Raw genomic sequence first — 25,029 nt, forward strand, 5'->3', positions numbered from 1 at the left:
GTGTTCATAGCCTATTAGTCAAGGCATGTTTTTTTAAAAGGTGGAGGTGTTTAGTTCCAGCACTTTTTGCTGTGACTCATTTGGTTTATGCAATGACTGCTTAATATAAAATATATCTCAACAGAAGAGGTAGAAGGTGTTTCAGTCCTCACATGAAAAATATAAAAATCTGATTTGAGTATGTTTCTGGGAAACTGTGTTTAAATCTTTTCAGGTAGAGGATAGCATTTGGTTTATTTTCATGTTTAGGCTAATGTGCAAAAGGCACTTTCACATTTTTGCCATCTCCTTTTTGTTGGACGCTAATGCCTTTCTCCAAGAATTCCTGTTACCTGTGTGTATGGGGCACATTCAAAGGGCCAAGAAGACTTGCTCTCTCTGAGATCTCAATAAGGCTAATACATTAATTTGGTTATTAAGCTGCCTGAGGGGACTAGGAGAGTTCTGGATTTGGGCTTAAGCTGAATACATGTGGAACTTCAAAGGAAAAAATGTTAAATTTATCCAGAATTTGGTGACAGGTGAATGGGACCATGGGAGGTAGGCTTCCTAGAGTAATCTCTGTGTATAAACCTGATTTATTTTTTTTTTCTCCCTGTGATTTAAGGGTCAGTCAAGGTCTGCTTGGTCATCAGAGGGATGAAGGTCTTTGAGAGTACAGTGGACATCCTTATTTGGGGGCCATAACATTTGCAACTGTATCCAGTTGTCACAGAACCTTGCATCCCTTGTGAAACACATCCCAAGGACTTGTTTGTCCTCCCCAAATGCTATTAGCTCTACCCTTCATTCCTGAGACCTGCAGATTGTATGCAGAGCCTGACTCCTTTCAGTTTCTGTCAATATGACTCTTTACTTAGTCTGAGAGGTGGTTATTAAGCAGTGAAAGCAAAGCACTCCTCCACTTTGCAACACACTCAGATCCTGCTTGTAGGGGAAACAAATGACTTGTGATTTAATGTAACAAGTGGCATTTTGCAGAAATCTTTTGTCCTTTAAAAACATATTTCTTTTTGGAAAAAAAAAAAAAAAATCTTGGTTGCCTTTTTTATTGAGCTTCCTATAAATACATGTGTCTTGGGAGCATTTCACTTGGTTTTGGGATGTTGTCCAAACACAGGTGATTGCAAAATGGGGGATTAATAGTTTAGTTAAGAGTCATGAGATTTTAGACATATAAAGTAGCCTTTTCTTTTGGAGATTTTCCCCCCTGATTTGCACTGTCAGATTTTCTCTCTCCAAAAACATATATTCATTGGATATATATTGCATCTTCTCATTTATTCAAATATTCATTGTAGTGGTTTGAAGTAATACTTGAGGCCTATAACATTTGGATTATGATTTACCCAGCTGTGCATACATACTGTAATATGCTGCCTCAGAACATCAGTACCATGTTTACTGCACTGTCACTGTAGTGTAATTTTTACTAAATAAAGCTCTTAAATGCTGTGCAGAGGTTAATGATCACTTATAACTGCAGCAGTCATGTAGAATACTAGTGGGTTTTGTGGAAATCTTTCTTTAAAATAGGGTTATATTAAGCGTTTTGTGCACCATTTTTATTCTGCCATCTGATTATGTAGTTTTATGCCAGTCTTACATGAAAACTCAGTTGAATCCTCTTCCTTCAGAGAGCATCTGAGCTGATCCTATCACTGCAGTGTTTTTATTGATGCTCTACATCCTATGCATTCTTAAGTGAGAACAAATAACTGCATTAATAGACAAATATTTATCACTAGAGGGATTAACCACAGATGTATACTAATCTTAGTAACACCAGGTTTAAGGCAGTACACAATACCTTTAGAAACAAACTCTAGAGTATATTTTGGCCTTAAAAGCTTATAGACGAATGATACTGACAACTCAGTCTTCAATTTACAATATGTGGGCACCACAATCTGCCTACAAAGTGCATATTGTTGATTTGGGGCCATTTTAGTAATTTGTGCTAAACTGCTAAATTGAAGGGCTAGTGGCATCAGACAATCTCACCAGCCAAGAAGCACTGCTTTCCAGGATTGACAATTTCTTTTGTATCCTTCATTGGCATTAGAAAATATTAAAAGACTTTTTTTCCAAGGCATGGGGAGACTGTCACACTTCTATCAGCCCTTGTGTGGTTAAAGGAAATTTTTTAATAAAAGGTTTTAACAATTGTGTTTTCAGGAGGAAAGGCACATTCTTATGTGATAGTCTTTCCCTCCCTTCCTTCCTTGGGACAAAAATGTTTTGCTGAGAGTAACTTTAGTAGGAGAATATGGGCAACCAAGTACTTCCCATCATGCGAATTTTAAATTGTAAGACAATTGTAAATAATGGGGTTTAGAGTCATGTCTTAGATTTGCAATCGATCTCTTTCCAACAAACTTTCACTGAAAACCAAACAATAGCACAAATGGCAGGTCACTTTCATTTTGTAGTTGTTTGCACACACTCATCAAATTCAAACAGTATATTTTCAGGGCTGAAAGCTTTCATGCATATTTTGTAATTATCATGTAGCTTGTAATTAAAAGTAGGGAAATTTTTTTTTGTAATTTTGGGGAAAATTAAATAAAAACAAATTAAAAGCAAATTTTGAAAGTTCTCTGGAGAACAGCATAAACCACCGTTAAGAGTTCAAATGTAAGGAATGTGTGCCCTTTGGGACATCATTGTGAAGTCCCCCAGTCCAACAAGATGCAGAGGCTTCAACTCTCAACCTTCTGCTGGGATAGAAAATTGGGGTAAAACTTCATGCTTCCATAAAAAGATAACTGTGGGGACAAGTGTAGTAGATCAGCTGGTTTAGGATATGTATCTTGTTGTTAAGAAGGAAAATGGAACTTGCAGGAGTGTTGTTGCATAACAGAATGCCTTGCATCTTTTTAATTAGGGACAGCTAGCTAATTTCATTTATGACTTTTTTTCATTTGTTTTTAAGCTTTATTTTACCAGTGATAGCTGTATTATTTTATATCTCTCTATAAAATGTAGAAGAATAGAATACAAAGTGACGTTTATAATTATAGCAGGGTAAATATTTACTCTCCTTGCTGAGGTTTCATTGAAGTGCATTGTGCGAGCCCTCAGTCTTTCAATGTCTGGTGTTATGTTCTGTGTCAGGCATCAGAGGTTTCTCACAGAGCTAACATGCTAAGGGAACTATATCAGCACAGGATGCCATGGTAGCAACTGCTACAGAGAATCTCAAGTCAATAGCTGGACCTGGAGAAAAAGGGTTGCTAAGAGTGCTATGATCAACCTTGAATTTAAAACTAACTGCTTGAAGATCCAGCAAACGAAACAATTTTTTAGCTTGGAAAAGGACTGGAAAATTCAAGTCTCTGTATTTTAAGAGTTTTTAAAGGGCTTACCATTCAGAAAGATGCTCAAGGTCCAGACTTCCTTCTAGAATGGTATGCATTTGCAGGCAGGTACAACAATTTGTATCGCATAATCATATGCAAAAAGACAGTAGCAAAACAGAAAAGTTATTAACTGATAAACAGCAGTACAAAAGCAGATTACATAAATTGTTAATTTTCAATGACAACTTCATTTAATCTGCCAAGATACCTTTAAAAATGTAGCACTGAGTAATTATAGAACATGTGGAAACATTGTTATGTTCTGTTATTAGGTCTTTTATAGCCTTTCCTTAAAGCTTCACAGCTTTTCCTAGATTAGTCGCTATTTTTTCTACTGCTCAGGCCTATTTTATTTTCTGTAGTAGATTGCTCTTTGGGTCCTAATCATACACATTATGGCTTTGAAGATTGGAGTCGCTAGTGTTAATTAAGTCCACAGTCAAGATTTGAAAGAGAATGTCAAAGCAAAGATCTTTCTATTAAAATCCTTTCCAAAACCTCCATTTTGTTGAATTGCCCACAAATTAATTAAAACAACAATAAAAATAGTCTATATTTTTACAGTTTTATTCCCTTTAGTATTTCATTACGTTAGGACCTCCAACACATGGAAGACCACTTACTAAAATACTCCAGTAAGAATGAAAAAGTTACTCACAGGTAAGTAGTGACAGAATCAAGCCCCTATCTGTCTTCTGAGTGCTTATCCTACAGAGATTTAAGATGTGTAAATTAATCCCATTAATTTACACATTTTATACTTGATTCAAGTATTGAAAGTATTAAAAGGTGTCGAGGGACAGGAATTAGGAGGGAGTGTTACTAAACCACTTCTTATAACTGAAATGGCATTTTTGTCTCACTGTGTATTTCTCGCATTCCAGACAATTGGTCCTCTAGCTGAGGGTCTGGTGGAGCATTCAGTGTTGTTTTACCTGTCTCTTTTGACTCAATACAGTGCAGAAATGGATCACCTAGATTACCTCTGCCAGTCTTGCAATGTTGTGAATCCTCCCTGATAATTTGGCTATTACTATGATTATTTTAGGACCTGTTTTGTGTTGAAGGCGATAGACCAGGCCAAGCAATTCAGTGCTATGTGTTTATGATGTATACAAACTTATCAGATAGACTCATAGCATCACACAAAAAATTAAGTTGTTGGGGACATCAGAGGTCATCTAATACAGCCTCCTGAGCCAAGCTGGGCTAACTTTGAAGCTAGATCAGGTTGCTCAGAATGTTTTTTTTTTTAATTGGGGGTGGGTTTTGGCAAACCAATTTTGGTTTTCCAAGGCAAATTTGCATATAAATTAGAGTGGATTTTTTTTTCTCTATTAAATACACATATTTTAGCACAGTGACTAGAGAATAAATCTATAACTGAATTTGGCACTAAAAGATACGTACTTAATATATACTGAGTGTAGTACCCATCTGTTGCTGAAGTCTCTCTCATTGCTCAGATTGGTTCTTGAAATTTGTTTCCCCGTGAAGATTTTTGTCACTGAACATTTCCTTAACTTGCTGTCTACTGTCACTTTAACTCCCTGTACCTACTCCTATTCCATTGGCCCTGAGCAGGCTGAGCAGATTCTTACTATGTTTGCAGTTTTAGAACAACTATGCACCAGATTTTCACTTTGTATTTACCTAATAAGGAACTTGAAGCAGCAGTAGGCTGAACAATCCTAAATGTTAGAAAAAATGTATAAACCCAAGCAACAACCCAAAGCAAAACCTCAGCAGTTTACTTTCAAGGTTAGTTTCAAGTTTACATGCAAGTAAACTTGTTAGAACCTAGCCATCTGTACACTATTAGGTGCGTATTTGACAAAAAAAAAAAAGGTAAATAAGAAAGCTGTCAAAATTACTCTTGAACATTCAGACAGCTCAAAGGCTCTTTGTGTGGTAATGTTGGCACAGCTCCTAAGTGACCAGATGGAATTTTATTAACACTCAACAGGACAAGGGCTGAGATTTTGTTTCTTAACTTACTATATTTGAAACGCTTGCAGAGAATGTGTCAGAAAGCTTGATATTTTTTCCTACTATGGAAAATTGCACATATACCTTCCCTTAATGCAAAGATGTTGACTGCTTCAGAGGTTGTCAGTTCTGTAAGGTGGGTAAGAAAAGAGATATGAGATGTACCGTAACTTAAATATCACAACTTTTTATTGAATTTTAAAAAGGTGTTTTTATATAGACAGTTGGCAGTCGTATTAAAAGCAGAATTTAGAAACAAGCTTTTTATTAAAAACAGATTTAATGTATTTTTATAAGAGAGAACAAAAAATATCTAATTTTTAAAAAAACCTTGATTTCTGATGTCAATAACCACTGACAGTAGTGATGTCAGATTTCCATTTAAGGACTCTGGTAAACATATAAAAGCATGTGAATTTATGTGAATCCTCCTTTTTTGGCATCATCATGGGTTTATTGTCAGTAAGAAATATCTGAAAACTGAAAATCTCCGTTGTCTCTGGTAAATCACAGGATGACTTTCAAACCAGACAGCTAAAGAAGCAAAATCTGTAACACACTGTGGACTCATCGTTTGCCCTGTGCCTTTTAAGTGCTTCCTTTCCATGTTCGAGGTTTTCAGGGAACTCATGATAGCTAGAAATGTGCTGTGTCACAGATTAGTATTGCATAACATCTGACAGAAGAACACTGATGTGACATACAATTAGAGTTAGCAGTACTAATTTTGAGCCTGGGTATCTTATTCAGGCAAAATTCTCACTGTTGCTGGTGAAAGATATGCCTGAGGGCTTTGTACAGAATCAGATCCCGTATTTGTTCAATAACTCAAACTGGTAGCATAAGTATAGTTATGACATATATTGTACTGTGTACTTAATATTGTATAATTTATGTTTGCTTACTTGCATAGTGTAGGCCAAAGACCAGATCCAGATCTTGTTGAAGTCAGTGAGAGTTTTTCTCAGCTTCTTCTTCTTCAGTACTGTTGCCAGTCCTGGAACTTCATATCCTCAGCCTTGTCTTGCCTGATTTTTATTTATTTATTTATGTATGTATTTATGTTTTTTTATAAAGCCCCAGCTCTGTTTATACCTTTCGTGTAGGAGAAGATGATAGGCCCAGTATTGTTACAAGAGGAAAAAGTAATTTTAACTTGTTTATTGAAAAAGCTAACAGTTGACTAACCTTGTTATACAGATTAGGAATGTATACTTCAAATCTAAATCATTGTCCCACATTACAGCATCCTGCACATGTCCATTCAGACTAACTTCTTGCATTACATATGTGGAATTTTTTGCTTAACAAGGCATGTTTTGTACAGAACTTGGAAAAAGTAGAGAATTGGGAGCCCCATTAAATTATGCAAGGAAAAAAAACATTGTTCTAATATTATGATATGTATCTATTAAATCAGTGTTTCATCTAATATAGTAAGGGAAATAATTTAAAGGAAAACTCAAAAACATTTTAGGAAGGTGTTTTCCTCTTACTTGGTAGTGTAATGTCTAGATTGGCATTTGCCATCTGTAGTCAGTCAACTTGAATCACATTAGGATCAAGACTTTCAGAGTAGGTACAGTCAGAAAAGATTATGCACATAAGCAAAGAGCATCCCAAAGAAAAGACTAAGCTGAGAGAGCTAATGGTTTTAAATGTGCTGTTTCCAGACTGTACTATTTCTATAGATTAATTTTCTTCTGTTTGTTTTCTATCACCTGTTCTCTGTTCTTGCTATCTTGACTTGACAAAATGTCTCTTGCTTGCTAGATGAAGAATGCTTCAGGCAGAAATCATCTAGAGGAGCAGAAGAGGAAGGGAAAAGAAAGGACAAAAGAACATAATAAAACACTTAACATGAATGAAAAAAGAGCCAGTAAAGAGATGCAAGCCCTGCTAGTTGTGTGTGTGTGTGTGTGTGTGCATACACACATAAGCTTTTCTTTTCTATACTCCTGCTTTGTATGGTTGTCTATTTATATGTAATATAGCATTGTAGGGAACTATAACATTGAGTATTATTAAGTTTACCCCTTTAATTACAAGATCCTGTTTTAGTCATTTACTGACTCTTCAGGAAGAGCTATGTTCTATGCCAAGTGTCTGCTTTAGCATTTTCATTTGCTTGGTGGGTTTTTGTTTTAGCATTAGCAAGAAACAGGTTCGGACTATTGTCTGAAGTATCAGTAGTCATTTAGGAGACTATTTTGGTTCTGTTGTTTTTCCTCACAATTTTTTTTTTCATTCTGTGTGTAGAGTTGGCAGTAATCCAGGATAATCTGGTGACTTGATTGTTGCCTCAAGGACCCTACCTCTTATGTTGCAGTACTTGGAAGCCATGTCATAAATTAAGGAGGGGTGGGCATGTATAGAGAAGAATTGGTCTGACAGTTAATAGTTGAATGTTCCCACAAAGAACTGGATCCCTCTCTCTGCCGTGACACACAGTTCCTGTAGGAAAATATGGTAGGCAATTTTTTAAACCAAATATATCCCTGGTAATCTCTTATATCTCATGATTTCTTGGTACCTTATGTTGCGGTCTGCTTTATAGAAGTGCTGAGGATAATTCATATCTGCATCTGAAGACTCCAAAGGAATCCACAGTGTGCAGTAACTCAGGAGCCTCAAAATCAGGAGCTATCTCATATTGGAAACCCCAAATTCCCACACAAATGCTTCTGACTTTAAATTTTCCAAGTTTCAGTTCTCCCATTCACTCACAAATTATACTGATTCCATCTTACCTTATAAATACACGCCTTTGAAAACAAGCACATTAATATCTTTGAAATACTATGACATAATGTAATGATACTAACTTTATAATTGCCAATGAGAAAGGAAGTATCCTTCACAACAGGATTTTTTAATAGTATCTGGTAAATAAGACTAGAACCACATACCAAAAAAGAGGATAAGAGAAGACATTAAGTAGCTGTTCTTTGACAGAACATTTGTGCTGAAAGAGATAGGGGGCCCTTGAAAAAACAGTATTCATCACGTGTACATCTTGGCATGCACTGCATCGTATGGCAGATATTTTACATGGTCAAATATGTGTCGGTTGATTGAATTCTGGAACTTTCCGTGTTTGTAATACCTGACTATGTGACCGTTTTGGGATTGTGTGGCAGGATTTTTTGGTAGCAGGGGAGGGGCCACAGGGGTGGCTCCTGTGAGAAGCTGCTAGAAGCTTCCCCGGCTCCAAGTCGGACCTGCCTCTGGCCAAGGCCGAGCCCGTAAGCGACGGTGGTAGCGCCTCTGGGAGAACAGATTTAAGAAGGGGAACCTGCAGCGGAGAGGGAAGTGGGGTGTGAGAGGAACAGCTATGGAGACAGCAAGGTCAGTGCAGAAGGCGGAGGAGGAGGTGCGCCGGAGGAGGGGCTGCCCCTGCAGCCTGTGGTGAGACGGCAGGCTGTGTCCCCCCAGCCCATGGAGGGGAGCAGGGGAGCAGATGTTCACCTGCAGCCCGGGGAGGATGCCATGCCAGAGCAAGGGCATGCCCCAAAGATGGCCGTGACTCCGTGGGAAAGCCCATGCTGGAGCAGTCTGTGGCTGAAGGACTGTGGCCCACAGAAAGGACTGTGGCCCACGGAAAGGACCCATGCCGGAGCAGTTTGTGAAGAACTGCAGCCCATGGGAAGGACTCATGTGGGAGAAGTTTGTGGAGAACTGTCTCCCATGGGAGGGACCCCACGGTGGAACAAGGGAAGAGTGAGGAGTCCTCCCCCTGAGGAGGAAGGAGTGGCAGAGACAAGGTGGGATGAGCTGACCCCAACCCCCATTCCCCGTCCCCCTGCGCTGCTGGGAGGGAGGAGGTAGAGACAACCAGGAGTGGAGTTGAGCTGGGAGGGAGGGGTGGAGGGAAAGTGTTTTAAGATTTGGTTTTATTTCTCATTATCCTGCTCTGATTTGATTGGTAACAAATTACATTGATTTTTTTTCCCCAAGTTGAGTCTGCTTTTTGCCCGTGACCATAAGTGGTGAGTGATCCCTCCCTGTCCTTGTCTGGACCCATGAGCCTTTTGTTATATTTTCTTCTGCCCATCCCACCAGGGGGGCGAGGAGTGAGCGAGTAGCCTCATGGTGCTTTGTTGCTGGCTGGACTTAAACCACGACAGCAACCTATTATCACTCTATCAATTTTTTGTTTTCATTAATGTATGTATATACTATATGTGTTTGTGTGTGTATACGCACCTATCTCTAAGATAAAGGAATTATGCAGATCATATAACGTGGAATACATGCAGCTGTTGCACAGTTACATATTTTACTTATTTGGGGGATTACATTAGTAATAGTATTTGTTTAAATCTAACCAACTTAAGGAAACTGTGACAAGTATGTATATAACTGTGGAAAAAAAAAAAGGAACTTCGAGAATGCCGAATGATGAGCAAAACATAAAAAAAAATAGTTGAAATTGGCTTAAAAAGTCATTATTTTGTAAAGGATAAGCTTTTGAGTTGTTTCTGTTTACTCTTGTAATACCTAGGTTTATATTTTCAAGTTGTTTTTTTCCCAAATGTGAGGGCTAAAAAAATGTATATTGAGAAATATAACCTGATATTCTCTGGTGTTTGAGACTCACTAAGAGTCATGCCTTTGGAGATATACCAGCTAACACATGATAATATTATGTCAGTTGACAACATGGGAATTGCATAATTTTAACTGTTCTTGGGAGCTAGTTGTGGGAGGCCACCAAACCAAACAATTCGTTTCCATAGTTTGGGCTAAAAGGTCAGAATCAGGTTGACAAGAGAAGGAGGCTGTTGTCTTGTGAACCAAGTACTGTGGCTACATACAGTGGCCTGCTGGTTGGCTCTTTCATAAAGCCAGTTCATTGCAGCCTGTAGTAGCTTAAATCCTGGAAGAAACCTACTTACTTCTTGGTGGCCACTCTCTTGTCCTTCAGCAGGGACTGATAAGGAGACCAGCAGTGCTGAAAGAAAGGATAGCACTGCAGCCTGAGCTTCAGCTCCCAAACATTCTTCACGTGAGCTGTCACATAATATATTGCTCCAGATCAGACCTATGGGAGGCAGGATGAAGAAGGAGTGTAACACCCATCACACCCAGCAAGCAGAGGTTCACAATGGTGCACTTACACAATGTACTTTCAAATCCTTAATTGTGTGTTACCCTTCTTTTTTTCTAAACAACCTGTTCAGTGCATTTGTCTAGAGACAGCAGTGCCCCTGGCCTTGGTGCTTCTACACAGCAGGGCTAGTAGCATAGGTTTTGACACAATCTGTCAATGTGAGAACATTTTATCTATTAAATAACATCACTTTTTTGTTAGCCAGTTACAGAGAGTAAGAAAAATCCATATACACCATGATGCACCAGTATTTGTCTTCTGCATTAGCTATATTCTCAGGATATAAAAAAGTTGAGCCTTAACAGGACTCACTATTTGAAGGCTTAGGTTGTGATATACAATTTATAATTTTCTTTTGTTTTTGACATACATCTATGCCTCAGCTGTTACTTCTGATGATGGTGTGATCTCTTCACCAGGGAGATGAGTTGTTAGTTTTTTCATGTAAATACAGTAGGAAGGTTATGAAGATTGCTACTTCTGTGCTACATTACCTATACAGATTTCCTTGGAAGAAACTGTTTAGGGACTCCATGTAACCTAAGTGGGCAGATAAGAACTACACAAACTCCCAAGATGCTGAAGTTAGGCTTTTGACTGTCTTGCAGTTTTTCTTTCTGTGTTATTGCTGCCAGTAGCTGAAGTGTCAAAGAACATTTCTGTTTTGTAAGGACACAGGGCAGGTGCCCTACCTTGCCTTAGCCTTTTTTCTCTCCATATGGGACAATTGCTGCAGTGAACTTTGATTTTCCTCTATATTCAAAATTCTGATGCTGCTTTCCGGAAGTGCAAGTACCCTGAATAGTAATTTGGAGAGAGAAGTCACCTAAAGATTGTCTTTAAAAAGCTTTCTAAAAAGGGAAAAGACTGAGATCTATTCAGTAAGGTGACTCTGAAGAAATTAACTGCAATATGCATGAACTTACAAAATTAATATATTTCTAAAGAGAGTCATATGAACATGTGAGAATTAAACCAGAGGGCACAGAGGGATTACTTAGGGTAGAGACAATAAGACTTTTTTTTCTACATTCAGCACCCAAACCATTTTTCTCTGGAATTTGACTAATCTTGATACAATACATCACTTAGGATAAAACAGGTATCTTGCCTTCTTTATTATCAGTTTTATAATGGAGCATTGAATAAAGCCACTGAAGTGGATTCAGTTTTGATTGCAGACAATGCTGTGGGGTTTTTGCTCACTAAGGAGCCTGTGAGAATTTAAAAGGCTTTTGTCTATCAAAAGTCCCAATTAGTATTTTCTGTTATGCCCTGCATATCTCCTGGGTTTTCATAATGTAACTCAGTGAAGATCAGGGACCTGGAGAAAATAAACTACATGAAAATAAAATGTGCTGTTATCTGTCAATTAAATGTAATTCTTTACAAATTGATAGCCATCTTGTGTATGATTTTGTGTACTGTTCCTAGCATTAAAGTACCAGAAAAGATCTTTCCATAAACTGAGAACCATATGTCTTCTTTAGTTGAATTAATTAGCTGATTTTTAAATGAAATTATCCAGTACAGATTCTCTTTATCAAACAATATATTTCTTTATTATTTATGAAAAAAAAATCTTTCATTCTTCCTTTAGGACCTGTTTTAAGCAAGAACTTTTAGGACTTTCTGTAAATCAGTAGAAGTTGTTACATTAATTTCACTGAATTTTGATCAGTTTCTTTGGACCTTAAGATAATTCCAGATCTTCAATGTTTAGTTATGAAATATAAACATACCTAAATCTCTACCACATTTTCCTAGGGAAGGGACAAAAATCTTCCAAGATTCTACAAAAATCTTCCGAAAAGTCATTCTTATAGTCTAGCCTTTGCAACTCAGGATTTCAGTAATAGGGAAAGGATCATTAGCATGCAGAAACCAATTACAGCAGCTACAGATCAATATACCTTGCAATAGCGTAAATATGTTTGTATTAATATCTATTGTTTATCTGTGACTACAGTAAAAATAGTACACAAAATTATTTTCAAAGATCTCAAATTTCCTCCAAGGCAAAAAAAAACAAAAGAGAAAACAAGAAAAAAGTCATTTTAGCTATCCCTGTTTCTGATTATCTTTAGCATTGATCCTTTTAATTCTACTTACGGACATGTTATTGAGGGAGTTCAGAGGTAGTAAAAAAAAAAACCAACCAACACCACACCACTCTCTTTGCTTAAAATTAACCAGAATTCTACAGCAATATGAAAATTTTGCATTGGCAAGAGATTCCAAATGAACTAACTGAATGCTGGCTGGTGCTGCTATGTTTAGGTTTCTATCCTGATTTTGAATACAAACTGACTAAGTAGTTGTTAGTGTGTATAGGCTGACCTGATAATTACCAAAAATAATTAGGTAGCTTGCTGCTCAGGTGGCAATGAGTCATCGTGTCTCAGTATTTTCAGGTAATAAAAATGAAGCTCCATGAGAGATTGACGTGTCAGAACAACAGATGCGGAAGCAAATGGGTAAATGAAAGAGTAACAAGTCTCTAAGACCAGATGGTGTATATCTAAGATTCAGAAAGTGTTTAAGAATGTAGCAGCAGAACTGTTGACAAAAATAGGCACTCTCATTAAAATTAGTTACTATGCTAGAAAAGTAGAGCAAATGTACCTAAGTTAAAAACAGGTTGCAGCAGGAGCCCTGCAGTTAACTATCTATCAGTATTTCCCTAGAACTAGTAAAATTAGTTGGAAAAAAAAACGTTAACCCACCTCAGTGAACATGGTAGGACAGAAACAAACAAGCAGGATTTCTGTTAAAAAAAAAAAAAAAAAAAAAAAAAAGGAAGTTTCTCCTTGATTAAGATGTCTGGATTCATGGATTTAAGTGTTAATCTGGTTTAGGGCCAGGATCAGCCTCAGGACCTGTTCAGCACCAAAGATGCAGCTGATAACCCAGGATTTACCTTACTGGCTATGGAGAAACCACAGAACCCAAAATCTTTTCCAGCTTGCTGGATCCAAACATATGGCCCAGTAAAGTCCAAACAAGTCTGGGGAGATTTGTTTGGCCATCTTCTCTTCTTGGTGAACCAGAGCACTGGGGCACAATGTGACAACGCAAATGCTGTATGGCCCACCTGTAGCCAGAAGTCCGTGCGCCCAATTGTCTTACTTCTGACAGTGAATGACCAGTAGCTGATGTCTGGGAAAACACTGGAGCTGGGGCAACTCCAGGAGGGGACAGGAGTTGGGCAAGTACAGGGTGGTATTCTCCCAATTCCCAGTAATCTGACATTTAGGAACTTCCTAATCCAGAAGTTTTATGCGTATCATGTTATTAATAGCCATGCATGGACTTTAGTTTCCTCATAATTTTTTTCTAATTGAATAAATTAAATGAATCTGTTTATAGTTCCAGCCTCTTAACAGTTCCACAGTTTAATTACGTGTGGTGTGAAAATGTACTTTCTCCTCTTTAAGTTTGTTGCTTGATAGTTTCATTTTGGTATTCTAGTTGTTGTATTAGGAGAAACAGTAAATATTAGCTTTCTTTTCATTACCTTAGCCCTATTCATGATTCCATACATCTAGATAATTTTTTACCCTGTCATCTTTTTTTTCAGAATGAAGAGTCCTTGCCTATTTATTTAACTTCTTGAGGAGTAGTTGTTCCTTACCTTTGCTCAGCCATATCTGTGCCTTTTCTATTTCTGCAGCATGTCATTTGCAGCATGAGATGCTTAGAGTTGTATGCAGTATTAAAAATGTGGGTGCATACTAATCATTTAACAGTGGTAAAATAGTTTTCTATTTCCTGTTCGTTTCCCAAGAAAGCTGTTAACCTTTGAATTGTCATAGACCATTTGGTCTGGTCTGTCCTTACCAGGTCTTCTGGTTGTGCATCCTCAGGCAGTTTAGATGACCTCCTGCTGGGGATAGCCCCAGGCTGCCAGCACACATCTTGCAGGGCAGCAGAGCAGAACCAGCACCCTGCAGCTCATGCTACACCCATGCGCCCTGGAGAGATGCTGTGTCTCTCCAGAGACAAGAGAACAGGGATGCTTTCAGACTGCCCATTCCACTCTTGGCATAACTCACAGAAGGAACATCTCTAAGGACCAAAGAGGAAACCTGTGCCAGGTTGTCACTTGGAAAGGTTACGTACAGGAGCACCAGTGCAGCCAAAAGCATCTTGTTCAAACAATGCTAAGTGAAAAAAGCCACCTGCAGATATAACCAGCACGGCTACAGCACCCGCGTCTGTCTGTCAGCTTTCTGAGACGTGTTTCTCTGTGTCTGGAGATCCTTCTCTGACATTGCCGACTGAACAATGCCTGCAGAACAGAATCTGTAATTCTCAAGTGGCCTAAATTTCCACAGCGGCCAGGCACAAGAGGGAAGGAAAAAGGGCAACTGCTTTGATGGCTGGCACCTCCGTCTCCCAGCTCTGGCCTGCAATGCCATTATGTAGCAGAGAAGCAAGATGGAGCACAGGTTCATGTAGCACATGCAGATCCATCTCCTGTCTGCGCCAGGCAGTTGCTAATCCAGTCTGTGAGTATGTCAGATGTGGTTCACATCGGGTTTGTCCCAGCTGCGTCCTGGCAGCATGTAAAACACCACATTTGCAAGGACTTGCTGTCAGCCAGGCCCATCTGTTTGCCATTCCTGAGAAGAGTAAAATGCTGTGGGAATCACACTGGACTTTCTTTGCTATTAGAGGAGCACTGTTACTTCTATTATTTTTAGGAGACAATAGCCAGCTAAGTTTCTGCTGGCATTACCTATCAAAAACTAATTCTTTACCACCAGCCTCTGACAGCATATATCCACCTCCTAATTAGATGCCAAGTTTCAAAATTTCCTGGATGGGCTAAGAACAGAGTTGTTTCTAATGATGGATTTGGGTGGTTTGGCAGAAAACACTATACACTTGGGAGTGCTTGAGGGCAGCTGCTGCAAAGAGAGGAGGGAATATTTTTTGGCAGTGGCCTAAACACAAGGACAAAGTTCTTTTGTCCTCAATAAACTCTGTGTATTTGGGGTTTTTTGCATGTCTAGGACTAGGTATCTTCTGACAAGGTATCCAAAGGCAAGCGTCTAAGCTTTTCCTTATGTAGATTCAAGAAGGACCCATCCTATGCATTCCTGCCAGCTTATTCAATGTCCTGGAAACTAATGGGCTCTGATAATTTTGGGCCAGTCTTCTAGGCTCTCTTTGGGGAAGGGGTATCTGGGGTCATTAAAGATCAGAGGCATGCTACAGATCTTACCAGTTGCTGGGCTTCCTGCTGCACGAAGTAATTCAGGCCAAATATGCCTGCTCTTCAGGCAGCCAGCTTCAGGACCAACAAACCACCACCCTCCCCTCCACTCCCCCACCTCACCCCTGCCCCTGGGAGGTTATCAGCGTTGGGGCTATGACTTGCGAGGTAGGTGTTATATACCACAGGGCACCTCAGGCACCACTGAATGTGGTTGTGCATGGAGTGCTCTGCCAGTGGCAGTGGCGTGGGGTCTGCATTAGAGTAGAAACACAGATGGTATCAGAAGGGAAGTGAATAGTGTGGGGTAAGGATGGCTTGGGAGCTGGATGCTGGCCTAAATGGATTATGTGTCTGATCTTTGTGTCAGTTCCAAGGTTCTCAAATAATATAACCTCAGAATACACTTTTGTCAAAAACAACTGTGGTGTGTCAGTGGTGGATTTTCCATATAGGTTAGTTTGTACTGAAATTCTAGGAAGTTAAAGTCCGTAAAAGAAAATTAAGTGATTTCTGAAGTCTAGTCCATGTAGACGTACACACTTAGATTTTTAAAACAGTTATGCCATTATAACACAAGGAGACCCATAAAATGGCATCATTCCTTCTGCTTACTTTGATGTCTCACTGTTTCCTGAGAGGCAGTGAAACAGACTCAGAAGGCTCTGAGGCTAATACAGCCACCATTCCTGTAATAGCAGAACTGCTTAAGCTTCTTTTCTTATCTGATCAGCCTGTTTCAGTACATCCCATTTCTGTATCTATTAATTTTGAATTCCTTATCTGTTAAGTTGCATGTATAATGTAATAGTCCCTGCAATAACAACAGTATATTAGCTGTCAATCAAAACATACAGGAAATGTTAATGATATGTTCAAAGTCTTACTTTTTAAGAAAATATCTGTACTGGAAAAAGATCACAAAATATATGAAAACAAACTGTCCAGACAAAAGCTGTCCATCTAAATACTCAGCTAAAAGATTCTAAATAATTTTTTAACGTCAGTCTTAGAAGATGGCTTTTTTGTGTACCTTGACTTTTTCTGTGGTTTGGATGAAGATGCTGTGAACTTAAGGTAAAATTAGCAAGTTGGTTCTTGTCTCCAGAAGCTGCATGCCTAGACACTATTGGGTACCTTGTAAAACTATTTGCAGTCTAGCCAGCATTCCTGTGGCCCTGACCCTAAACAAAGTTGATCAACCACCAAATTTTTATGAGATGAAAGAACAGTTGTTCTGTATAAAACAAGTTCATGATTGAAAATAGGAATGAATCACAGAAAATATCCCAGAAAAAAGGGTGTGCTAAAATGAAATGGAATATTAAAGCATTCACTTATGTTAGTTTCTGACTATTTTTCTCTGTAAAAATGCCTGCGCAAAAGATAGCAAAAGTTTGCAAGAGATAGTGGTAATGCTGTAACACGAAAAGCAATGTAGGCTACTATAGTATTTAAACCACCTCATTTTTATGAGTGTTTGTGCAGGAGTAGTTATCAGGGGAAAACAAAATGCAACAGTAAGTGGAATGGGCCAGACAGGTCTGACAGCTCTTGCCAGGCTCCACTTCCTGATTTATAAATTTGTAACGTTAGGATATACCGGATTAAGGTCTGTGGGATTCAGGGCTTTCTGTCCAGGTAAGGGAACTAATTCTTCTGAAAGCAATCCGATAAGTCAGGCATAAGTATGAGCAACTCCCTGTGCTTACGGTCATCAACAAAATAGTTGATACTTCTGTTAAATTTCAGACTTGATACCTCACAAACTCACGACATGATACAAGATTGCTGAGCAACTGTGCCATAGGGAACATTACTAGCCTTATTTTTACCTGTACCATACTGATCTTGCCACCTTAGATCTTCCCAACTAATGTGAGCTTTCACATGACCTTGCATATTGACAAAACCTACTTATTCACATTTCCCTGACACTCAGCCAAAAAGATTCTTTATATTGTTTTTATCCGATGGGTTTTTATCTCTGAGAATCTGATCAGCCTATGTAGTAACAAGCCTGCTGGAAACAGCTTCTATAGAAAGAGAGGAAGAGACAGAAAGGTAAGCAGGAGATGATCACAAGAAAACAACGGGGGTTTTGTACATGGAAGACGAGTATCTGCAGCTTCTTCCCTAAATGACAGGTTCAAGGCAACTGTGAAACTGCAGAAGTCAGGAAGCCTTGTGTGATTGTATGGTGAGAGCCTGCTGGAACACTGCAGCTCTTCCTCTCTGAATATCCGTCAGTGTCATCTCAAACTGTAAGGTTTTGTTCTTTTCAGAACAGCAAAAGAAAAAAAAAAGATAACAAAACCTCTGAATCTGTTTAAGATGTATTTGCATATGTCCAAGATTCTTAGATTTTGGAAGTAAATGTATCTTCAGGGTGTTGACCCTATTTAGAAAGGAGACGTGCTTTGACAGAAAGAATCAAACTGGGCAAATAAAGTCTTTCCTGAAGGGTGTTTTTTTCCTCAGTGCCTGTGACCTTCTGACACTGTGCCAAGAGGTCTGTTTTTTCTACAGCATTCCTTCTTAAGTTTTCTTCTTTTGCACAGAAGGAGTAAGTCTCAAGCTGCACTAAGTTTAGAGTTGTAGGCTTGTTAAAAAATCAAGGATTATTGTAATTTATTTTAGAAACACACTTTATGCATATGGTTTCTAATTTAATTTCTACTATTATTTTAAAAGTACTTATAGTATCCAATCATATCTAGTGAAATGCAATTTGGGACATATTGCAACATTCTTTTGTAAGACATTTTAAAAGTAACATGGCATACCATTGCCACAGGTGTCCCTTGATGCTTGAAGTGCGTGTATAAGTTTGAAGTTAAACATCTGTGTATGTCAGTGGGATGTGCACATGCTCGGTATCATGAAAAATTGAGTTGTTTGTCCTAGGCAATGAAATATTTGGATAGTCACATTTGAAAATTTTGCCCAAAATGCATCATTCTTCATATCATATGTAACTGTATAGTATAAAAATAGAGGGCTTTCCCTAGAAAAACTTGACATGGTGCTGAGCAGAAAGGGGAGGTAGGAAAAAAGACTGGGGAGACCTTGATAACTCTATTGCAGGTTCTGATGTGGCATGGAGTGGAAGAAATTACAAGTATTTGACGTATAACACTCATCTCTTTGCACAGTAAAATAAGGAAATAACTGGGAACTTGTTACTCATTGGGCACATGCAAAGTAGAAGAGCCTATAAGAGAAATAAAGTCTGGATGTGCTTTCCTGATAACAACAGCCTCTCTCCATACTCTGCAAAAACTGGTGTGAAGGTGAATTTTTTACCTATGCATTTTCTTCTTCCCCAGATTGTGGGAACTGCTAGTTTTTATATATGTATGTAGTAGATTTAGTCCTCTCACTATAAATGGTGAGATCTATATAGCCTTTGCTACAGTTTCAAGGCTAAGTGTGTGAGTATACAGGGAGATGAGATGCCTGTAGGATGGAAGAGAATTAGTGCTGTATTATCAGAAAACTGGAGAGGAATATGAGAGGGAGGTGGGTGAGGAAAGTATAAGAGGACGTGGAGCGCACAATATTAAATTGTAGCACTGGGGCTGGTCATTGGGTACCCTGCACCTGTGTCTTTTGACAAATTCCAGTGATATTTCCTGAATAACTTATTTAAGCAATGAGACTTTGCAGTGCATGTTCAGCTCTACTGTTGGTTAAGTGTCATTCAGTAAATGTGCTGCAGTAAGCCTGCTAGACAGTAACATAAGTCAGTACAAAGGAAAATGATAATTTTTTTTTTTTCTTGGTAGCTTGTTTGAGGAGGTGTCAGTTCAGCATGGCAAGGAGAGGTGGTAGGGATGCAGGTTTGAGATCTCAAGGAGCGCAACCAAGTGCAGCTGCCCCAAAGGCTTTTACAGAGTTGCATACTGCTGGCTCTCTGCATTTAGGAGTGATGGGATTCCTACCTCCAGTGCAGCTAAGAACATGTTCATTACTGAATAGACAAACTAACTGCCTAATAAACAATTTCATGATGAATTTCATACCTAAATACTGAGCACTTAAAAAATGAAGCATCTTACCTTTATCTGTGTGGGATATTGGGCTACAAAAGCATATGCTAATAAAAAATGGAGGTGGGTGAAAAGCCATAGCTTTGGCTGAGAAGCAGAGCAGCTCCAGGAGTGAGATTCTACTCTCTTTGTGGGATGCCTGCTGGTTCTCCACTGGGCCACCAGTGCCTCAAAGACAAATAAAAGGAGCATAATGGGAAGTTCTTGCCATGCCTCCTTTCCTGTGCACCATCCCATATGTGGGCAAGTGAAGAGGAGGCAAAGCACAACAGCTGCCAACTTGTCTATGAAGGGGGCTTCCTGCATTGCTGTGAAGCTCTAAGGCAGCACTGGCTGCCTTTCAGGCTCAGAAGATACCAGTGATGCATTGCAAAGAAACTGTACCTACGGTTCTGTAGGACTGGGGTCAAGGCTTTTTGGTAGTCACTGGGGAACAAGAGACAGCTAGGCACTGTTTAGCATTATTTGTTTTGAGTAACACTTTCTGCTTACTAGCAGAGTTGGCATGGAAACTGAATCAGCACTCATTTTTTAAAAGGATAGTCCATTCAGAGTGAGGTTAGTCATCAGCAGGAAAACCAAAAAGTCTCAGGCTGCAGCTGCTAACACTTATACCTTGCTTGTGAATAGACAGAATATTCAAAACGGTAGCAGTCATATTACCCCAAGTTTTATGGGAAAAAAAGTGCATCTATTGAGAATTATATTATGTGGTTTGGGTGCTGGGGGTTTTATTTGTTTGTTTATTTGTTCGGTTTTTGTTTAAGAGGGTAGAGTTATTTAATTATCTGAAACAGCAGAACTTCTTATTTCTAGAAGATGCCTTACATTTTTATGGATCAGTTGAATTTAAAGAGTTAACACAGTTCATATAAACAGTGGTGCTTGTAACACTGTGGTGGAAAATGGCATAATACTTGAAAGGCTATAAGCTTAGCACTAGGGATCTGTGAATGTATAGCCAAGATGGAAGCCTACACAGCATGCCAGAAATGGGATTTTCAATTACTTTCCCTTTATTGATGAAAAAATTCAAGATGTGCTTATTTCCATCATATTTTTTTTCCCACACACAAGGATAGAAACAAAGAAACGGCTGCTGGTTTTCTGCACCTACTAGGCTGAGAAAATATTGATGGCTAAATTGCTGTTCACTGGCATTTCACAAAGTGCCTGCTGGCATCCTGTTCTCAGATGCAGGATGATAAATGTGTATTTAAATCTGAAAAGTTTAATTTCATCTATAACCTTTGACTCCTGGCTTTTTGTATCCTTAGAATACAGACCATACATACCTTCTTCATTGATACAGGATCTTGTTTACTTTACAGTAACTATTTACATTCAAGGCTATAATATTGTTACCAAACTGATGAGGACACTGATTTCTCTTTTCTTTGTGTTTACCAAGCAGATAATCTAAGTGATGCCCTGAAAAAGCTGAAGATAACAACCACTGACAGCAGAGCTGATAGCTTGGAGGGATGCTTGGACTGTCTGCTTCAAGCTCTGGCACAAAACAGTAAGTTGTATGGACCTTTCAAATTTTAAATCATATAATGAGATCAGTGAATTAAAATGGAGGTAGTAAAATGGCAGAAAGACTGACTGAAGCAGTAGGCTGCTGGATTTTGGGGGTTTTAACCCATACATCTGTAGCATTCAGGTAGCATCAAAGACAGTATCAGTAAATACCTGGATATATGGAACAGCTGTAGTCCAGTCCTTTTTCTGATATGATGAAGTAGAACATTTACTTCTCCAATTGATCACTCAAGAAAAAAAGAACAGGGATGGACAATTAAGCCTGATAGGATGGGGAGAGGGATATGGGAGCTGCTTGCTAATTCTGGTTAAAAGAGCATAGTTCCCTATTTGTAATGTATTTTTCCTCATACTTCTGATCACATATTTCTTATTTCCAGTAGTTTCAATTAGCAGAAATAGGCTGGATATCCAAAGATGGTCCAAATTTGACATGTGGTATGGTAACAAAAATAACTTAAGAATGGAACAAGATGTCTTTTTCACCAAAAGCTGTAGAATGTGTGTCCCCACTTGCACTCGGCAAAAAGGTATGGTAAATGAAGATGACAGCTTATAAGACTTTTCCAAGTTAAACTTTCTTAGCACTTCAGATGGTGGCAGGAGAAAAATCTGTGTAAAATTTCAGGTCAAAAAAACTTGTCAGGATAGATACAAGCCATGATTAGAAATTCTTTATTTTAGAAAAATGTTAGTCCTTTGTAAATATCAATACACTCAAAAGCATATACTATTGTTTCTCTTCTGTGATGGTATTCTATAAATCACAGCCTTTTGGCTTAGTTGTTGTAAAATAATTCATGAGGTTTTTCACAATAGAATATAAGCACCATCCATATCAAATCAAATATGGTTTATAACAGTGTCTGTGGGGTTTTAATTCTGATTAATTTGCAAAGAGATGTCAGCCAGGAAATAATAAAATATTTGGGTTTTAGATCAACCCATTTTTTGAAGATGCTAAACCATTTTTCTTACAAGTTTGTTTATAAGGTATATCCAATACTTCAATCCAGCTTCCAATTGGATTTGGTATTTCCAGGACTTTTAAGTCTAATACTTAAACGCTAAGTACTAAAAAGAAGATGATATGAAAAATGACAAAGCACTTAGTGTAAATAACAGAGTTTATCATTTTGCCTATGAAGGTCACATAGCTATGTCACAGAACAAGTTCGGCAGATGCAAGATAATTTTGACTAATATACAGCAAACTTACCGATGCTTCCTTGCAGCCAGATTACTCTCTTCCATCCCAGTCTAGGGCTTTGCTCTTCCTTCCAAAATCTTTTCTCTTCTAATCTCGTAGCTGCCAAATCAGATAAGCAGATTATTAAGATTTTGACATCTCTCATTTGGGCAGTTTTACAAAATTTAGCTATGATCCCTCTACCATTTACCATGTTCTTTGTGTGTAAGTCAGTAATATGAATATAACCCTGCTGAGCTGCCATATGATATACATCTCGACATATTTTCACCCAAAATTGAGGGCAAATAAAATAACTCCTTGAAAATTAGATGGGTTAGATGGGACAGTTTTTTCAACAGCTTGCTTGTGATTTAGGAGCCTGTATATCAATTCCCTTTCAAGTGAATTAGACACTTCGATACCTATGCTTTGCTGAGTCTTTTTGGACAACAGGCTTTAGTTCTCAAGATAGTCTGATGATTTGGAAGAAAAATCCTCATAGAGGACAGGTTTGTGTTTTGGAATAAATTTGCGAGAACAGCAGTACATTCAAAAGACTTCAGAGATTATGAGGTAAAATGCACGTAATAGATTGATTCAACAAATAGACATAGAATCAGCTTTCTAAACACTGCAGTGTTTGAGTTATTATTGGGCTACCAGTATTTTGTGACTGTCCTTCCTTTGACCAAAAAAACAATGAATGTCCTTCCTCATAGTTCACATCCATCCAGTTAACATCTTAATATGGATTTTATTGATTGAGTGATTGATTTTTAGTTACAGTGTGTATTATCATATATATGATATATATGTGATATCATATAGATATGGGATACACACTGTACCTCTGTGTCTGTGTATAAATTATTATATAATTAGAAATCAGATTGTTTATATAAAACTACACGTTAATTGTAACAGAAATAATTTAAATAAGATTTCTCATATAACTATTCTGCTGTCCTTTAGTATATTCCTATGTGTATGATTGTATTAATGAAGTATACATTCTGATTATAGTTCAGTAAATCATCATATTAGAGTAACACTAGAAAAATAAGCCATGCAAGGAATAGAGTTTATTTTAAGAGAATTCTATCGGACTGTGATTTCATTGAGAGTTCATGGTGGTATCGTAAGTCACAGAACTTAAAGGTTTTTTCACTTCATTAAGACTTGGAGATAAAAACATTATTTTATCTTATATAAAATTTAGTATGTTACTAATACACCAATGCAACCCACTCCCATCTACTGCCAGCCAAAACCGGCAGTTAAACCGTTGTGTTAATACACATTGAGATTTTTAACAAAGGAAATAATCATTTCCGCAGCTTCAATTTGGGCATATTGCATGTACGTGCGAATGTTTCAGAGACCATTACACTGCTTTTAATGGCTAACTGCATGCATGCAACATAGGGTTGTGGTTGCTGCAGAAACATAAGTCAAATTCCTTAGTCTCTAACAATACAGTGACAATTGCAGTTCCATTTACTTTGCATACAATCTTTTAACTTTTTATTATGTTAAAAGATTACAAGCTACTTTCTTCCCATATTGTCTACCATATAGAAAGGGATGGCAAAGTTATGATAAATATTGTAGTTCTTAATTTCTTTTTATGTAATCTGCTGCTTTTTCTTTTGTTTTTCATGCTCCTCCTGACAGCTGATCTTTTGATAATCCCAGACAGGCTGTAGTGCCCTGGAACATGATATCTCCTGTCTGGCTTTACGAGCTATTCTTCCATTTGTGACACCAATCAAATTAAGGTGTATGCACACACACGTGCTATATGACACAAGGGTGAATCAGATAGTTTGCTGAATGTGATAACTGCTGGTAAATATTTGGCAAGCCAAATTCAAATGGTTTTAGCTACTGTTTGTCTAGGAAGATAGTTGTATAGCCCTTCACATTTGAGACCTGGGTCTGAAAATCCTGCACAGATGGTTTCTTTAGAAGACATTGTTTGGAGAGATGTATATTCCTATTTATGCAGATATTTTAGTTCTTATATGTCACCAGCACTTCTGGCTGAGGCCAGTCATATATGGACTAGCTAGCTTGAGGCACTAGATAACACTGAGGACTTTAGGATGAAAGAGGCAACAAGAACAGAGGAATAAGAAATAAGCATGCATTAGAAATGCTTTAGAATAATAAGAACATACCTCATTTTGTGTAGACTTCCTTCAGCATTCCCAGTGAAGTCAACTGGCATAGCTGGGGACTTTGCACCCATAAAGCCTGTGGTAATGAAGACATGCAGTAACCTTAGTCTAGATTCCCAGCTAATGTTAAGTCGGCACAGCTCCTATCACCTCTGTGGATCTACCTCATTCACATAAGCTGAGATTCTGTCCACCTTACTTCTGAAAGGCAAACACGAATGCTTGTTCTCTTTCTACCCACAAGCGTTCACCATCTCTAGATTGCTAAACTTTCTGTGATTTAGATTTTTAAAGGAACTCTGTGGTGCATGATCCATAAGAAATGTTAGCAGCAAAGAATAGAGTCAGCCATGCACTGAAGGAAATACTGGCTTC

The 25,029-nt window shown here is 38.2% G+C and overlaps 1 protein-coding gene across 1 annotated transcript in view; it reads left to right on the plus strand.

Annotated features, from left to right (window-relative positions):
• RAP1GDS1 (RAP1, GTP-GDP dissociation stimulator 1) overlaps positions 1-25,029 on the plus strand; it is a 133,969-nt gene that overhangs the window by 46,237 nt on the left and 62,703 nt on the right. Inside the window, exon 3 of the mRNA XM_010561037.1 lies at positions 21,152-21,259. Within this exon, the coding sequence (XP_010559339.1) occupies positions 21,152-21,259 (108 nt within the window). The remainder of the gene's footprint in view (positions 1-21,151; positions 21,260-25,029) is intronic.

The sequence above is a fragment of the Haliaeetus leucocephalus genome, unplaced genomic scaffold (genome assembly GCF_000737465.1).
Source record: "Haliaeetus leucocephalus isolate CR32 unplaced genomic scaffold, Haliaeetus_leucocephalus-4.0 Scaffold140, whole genome shotgun sequence".
Lineage (NCBI taxonomy): Eukaryota > Metazoa > Chordata > Aves > Accipitriformes > Accipitridae > Haliaeetus > Haliaeetus leucocephalus.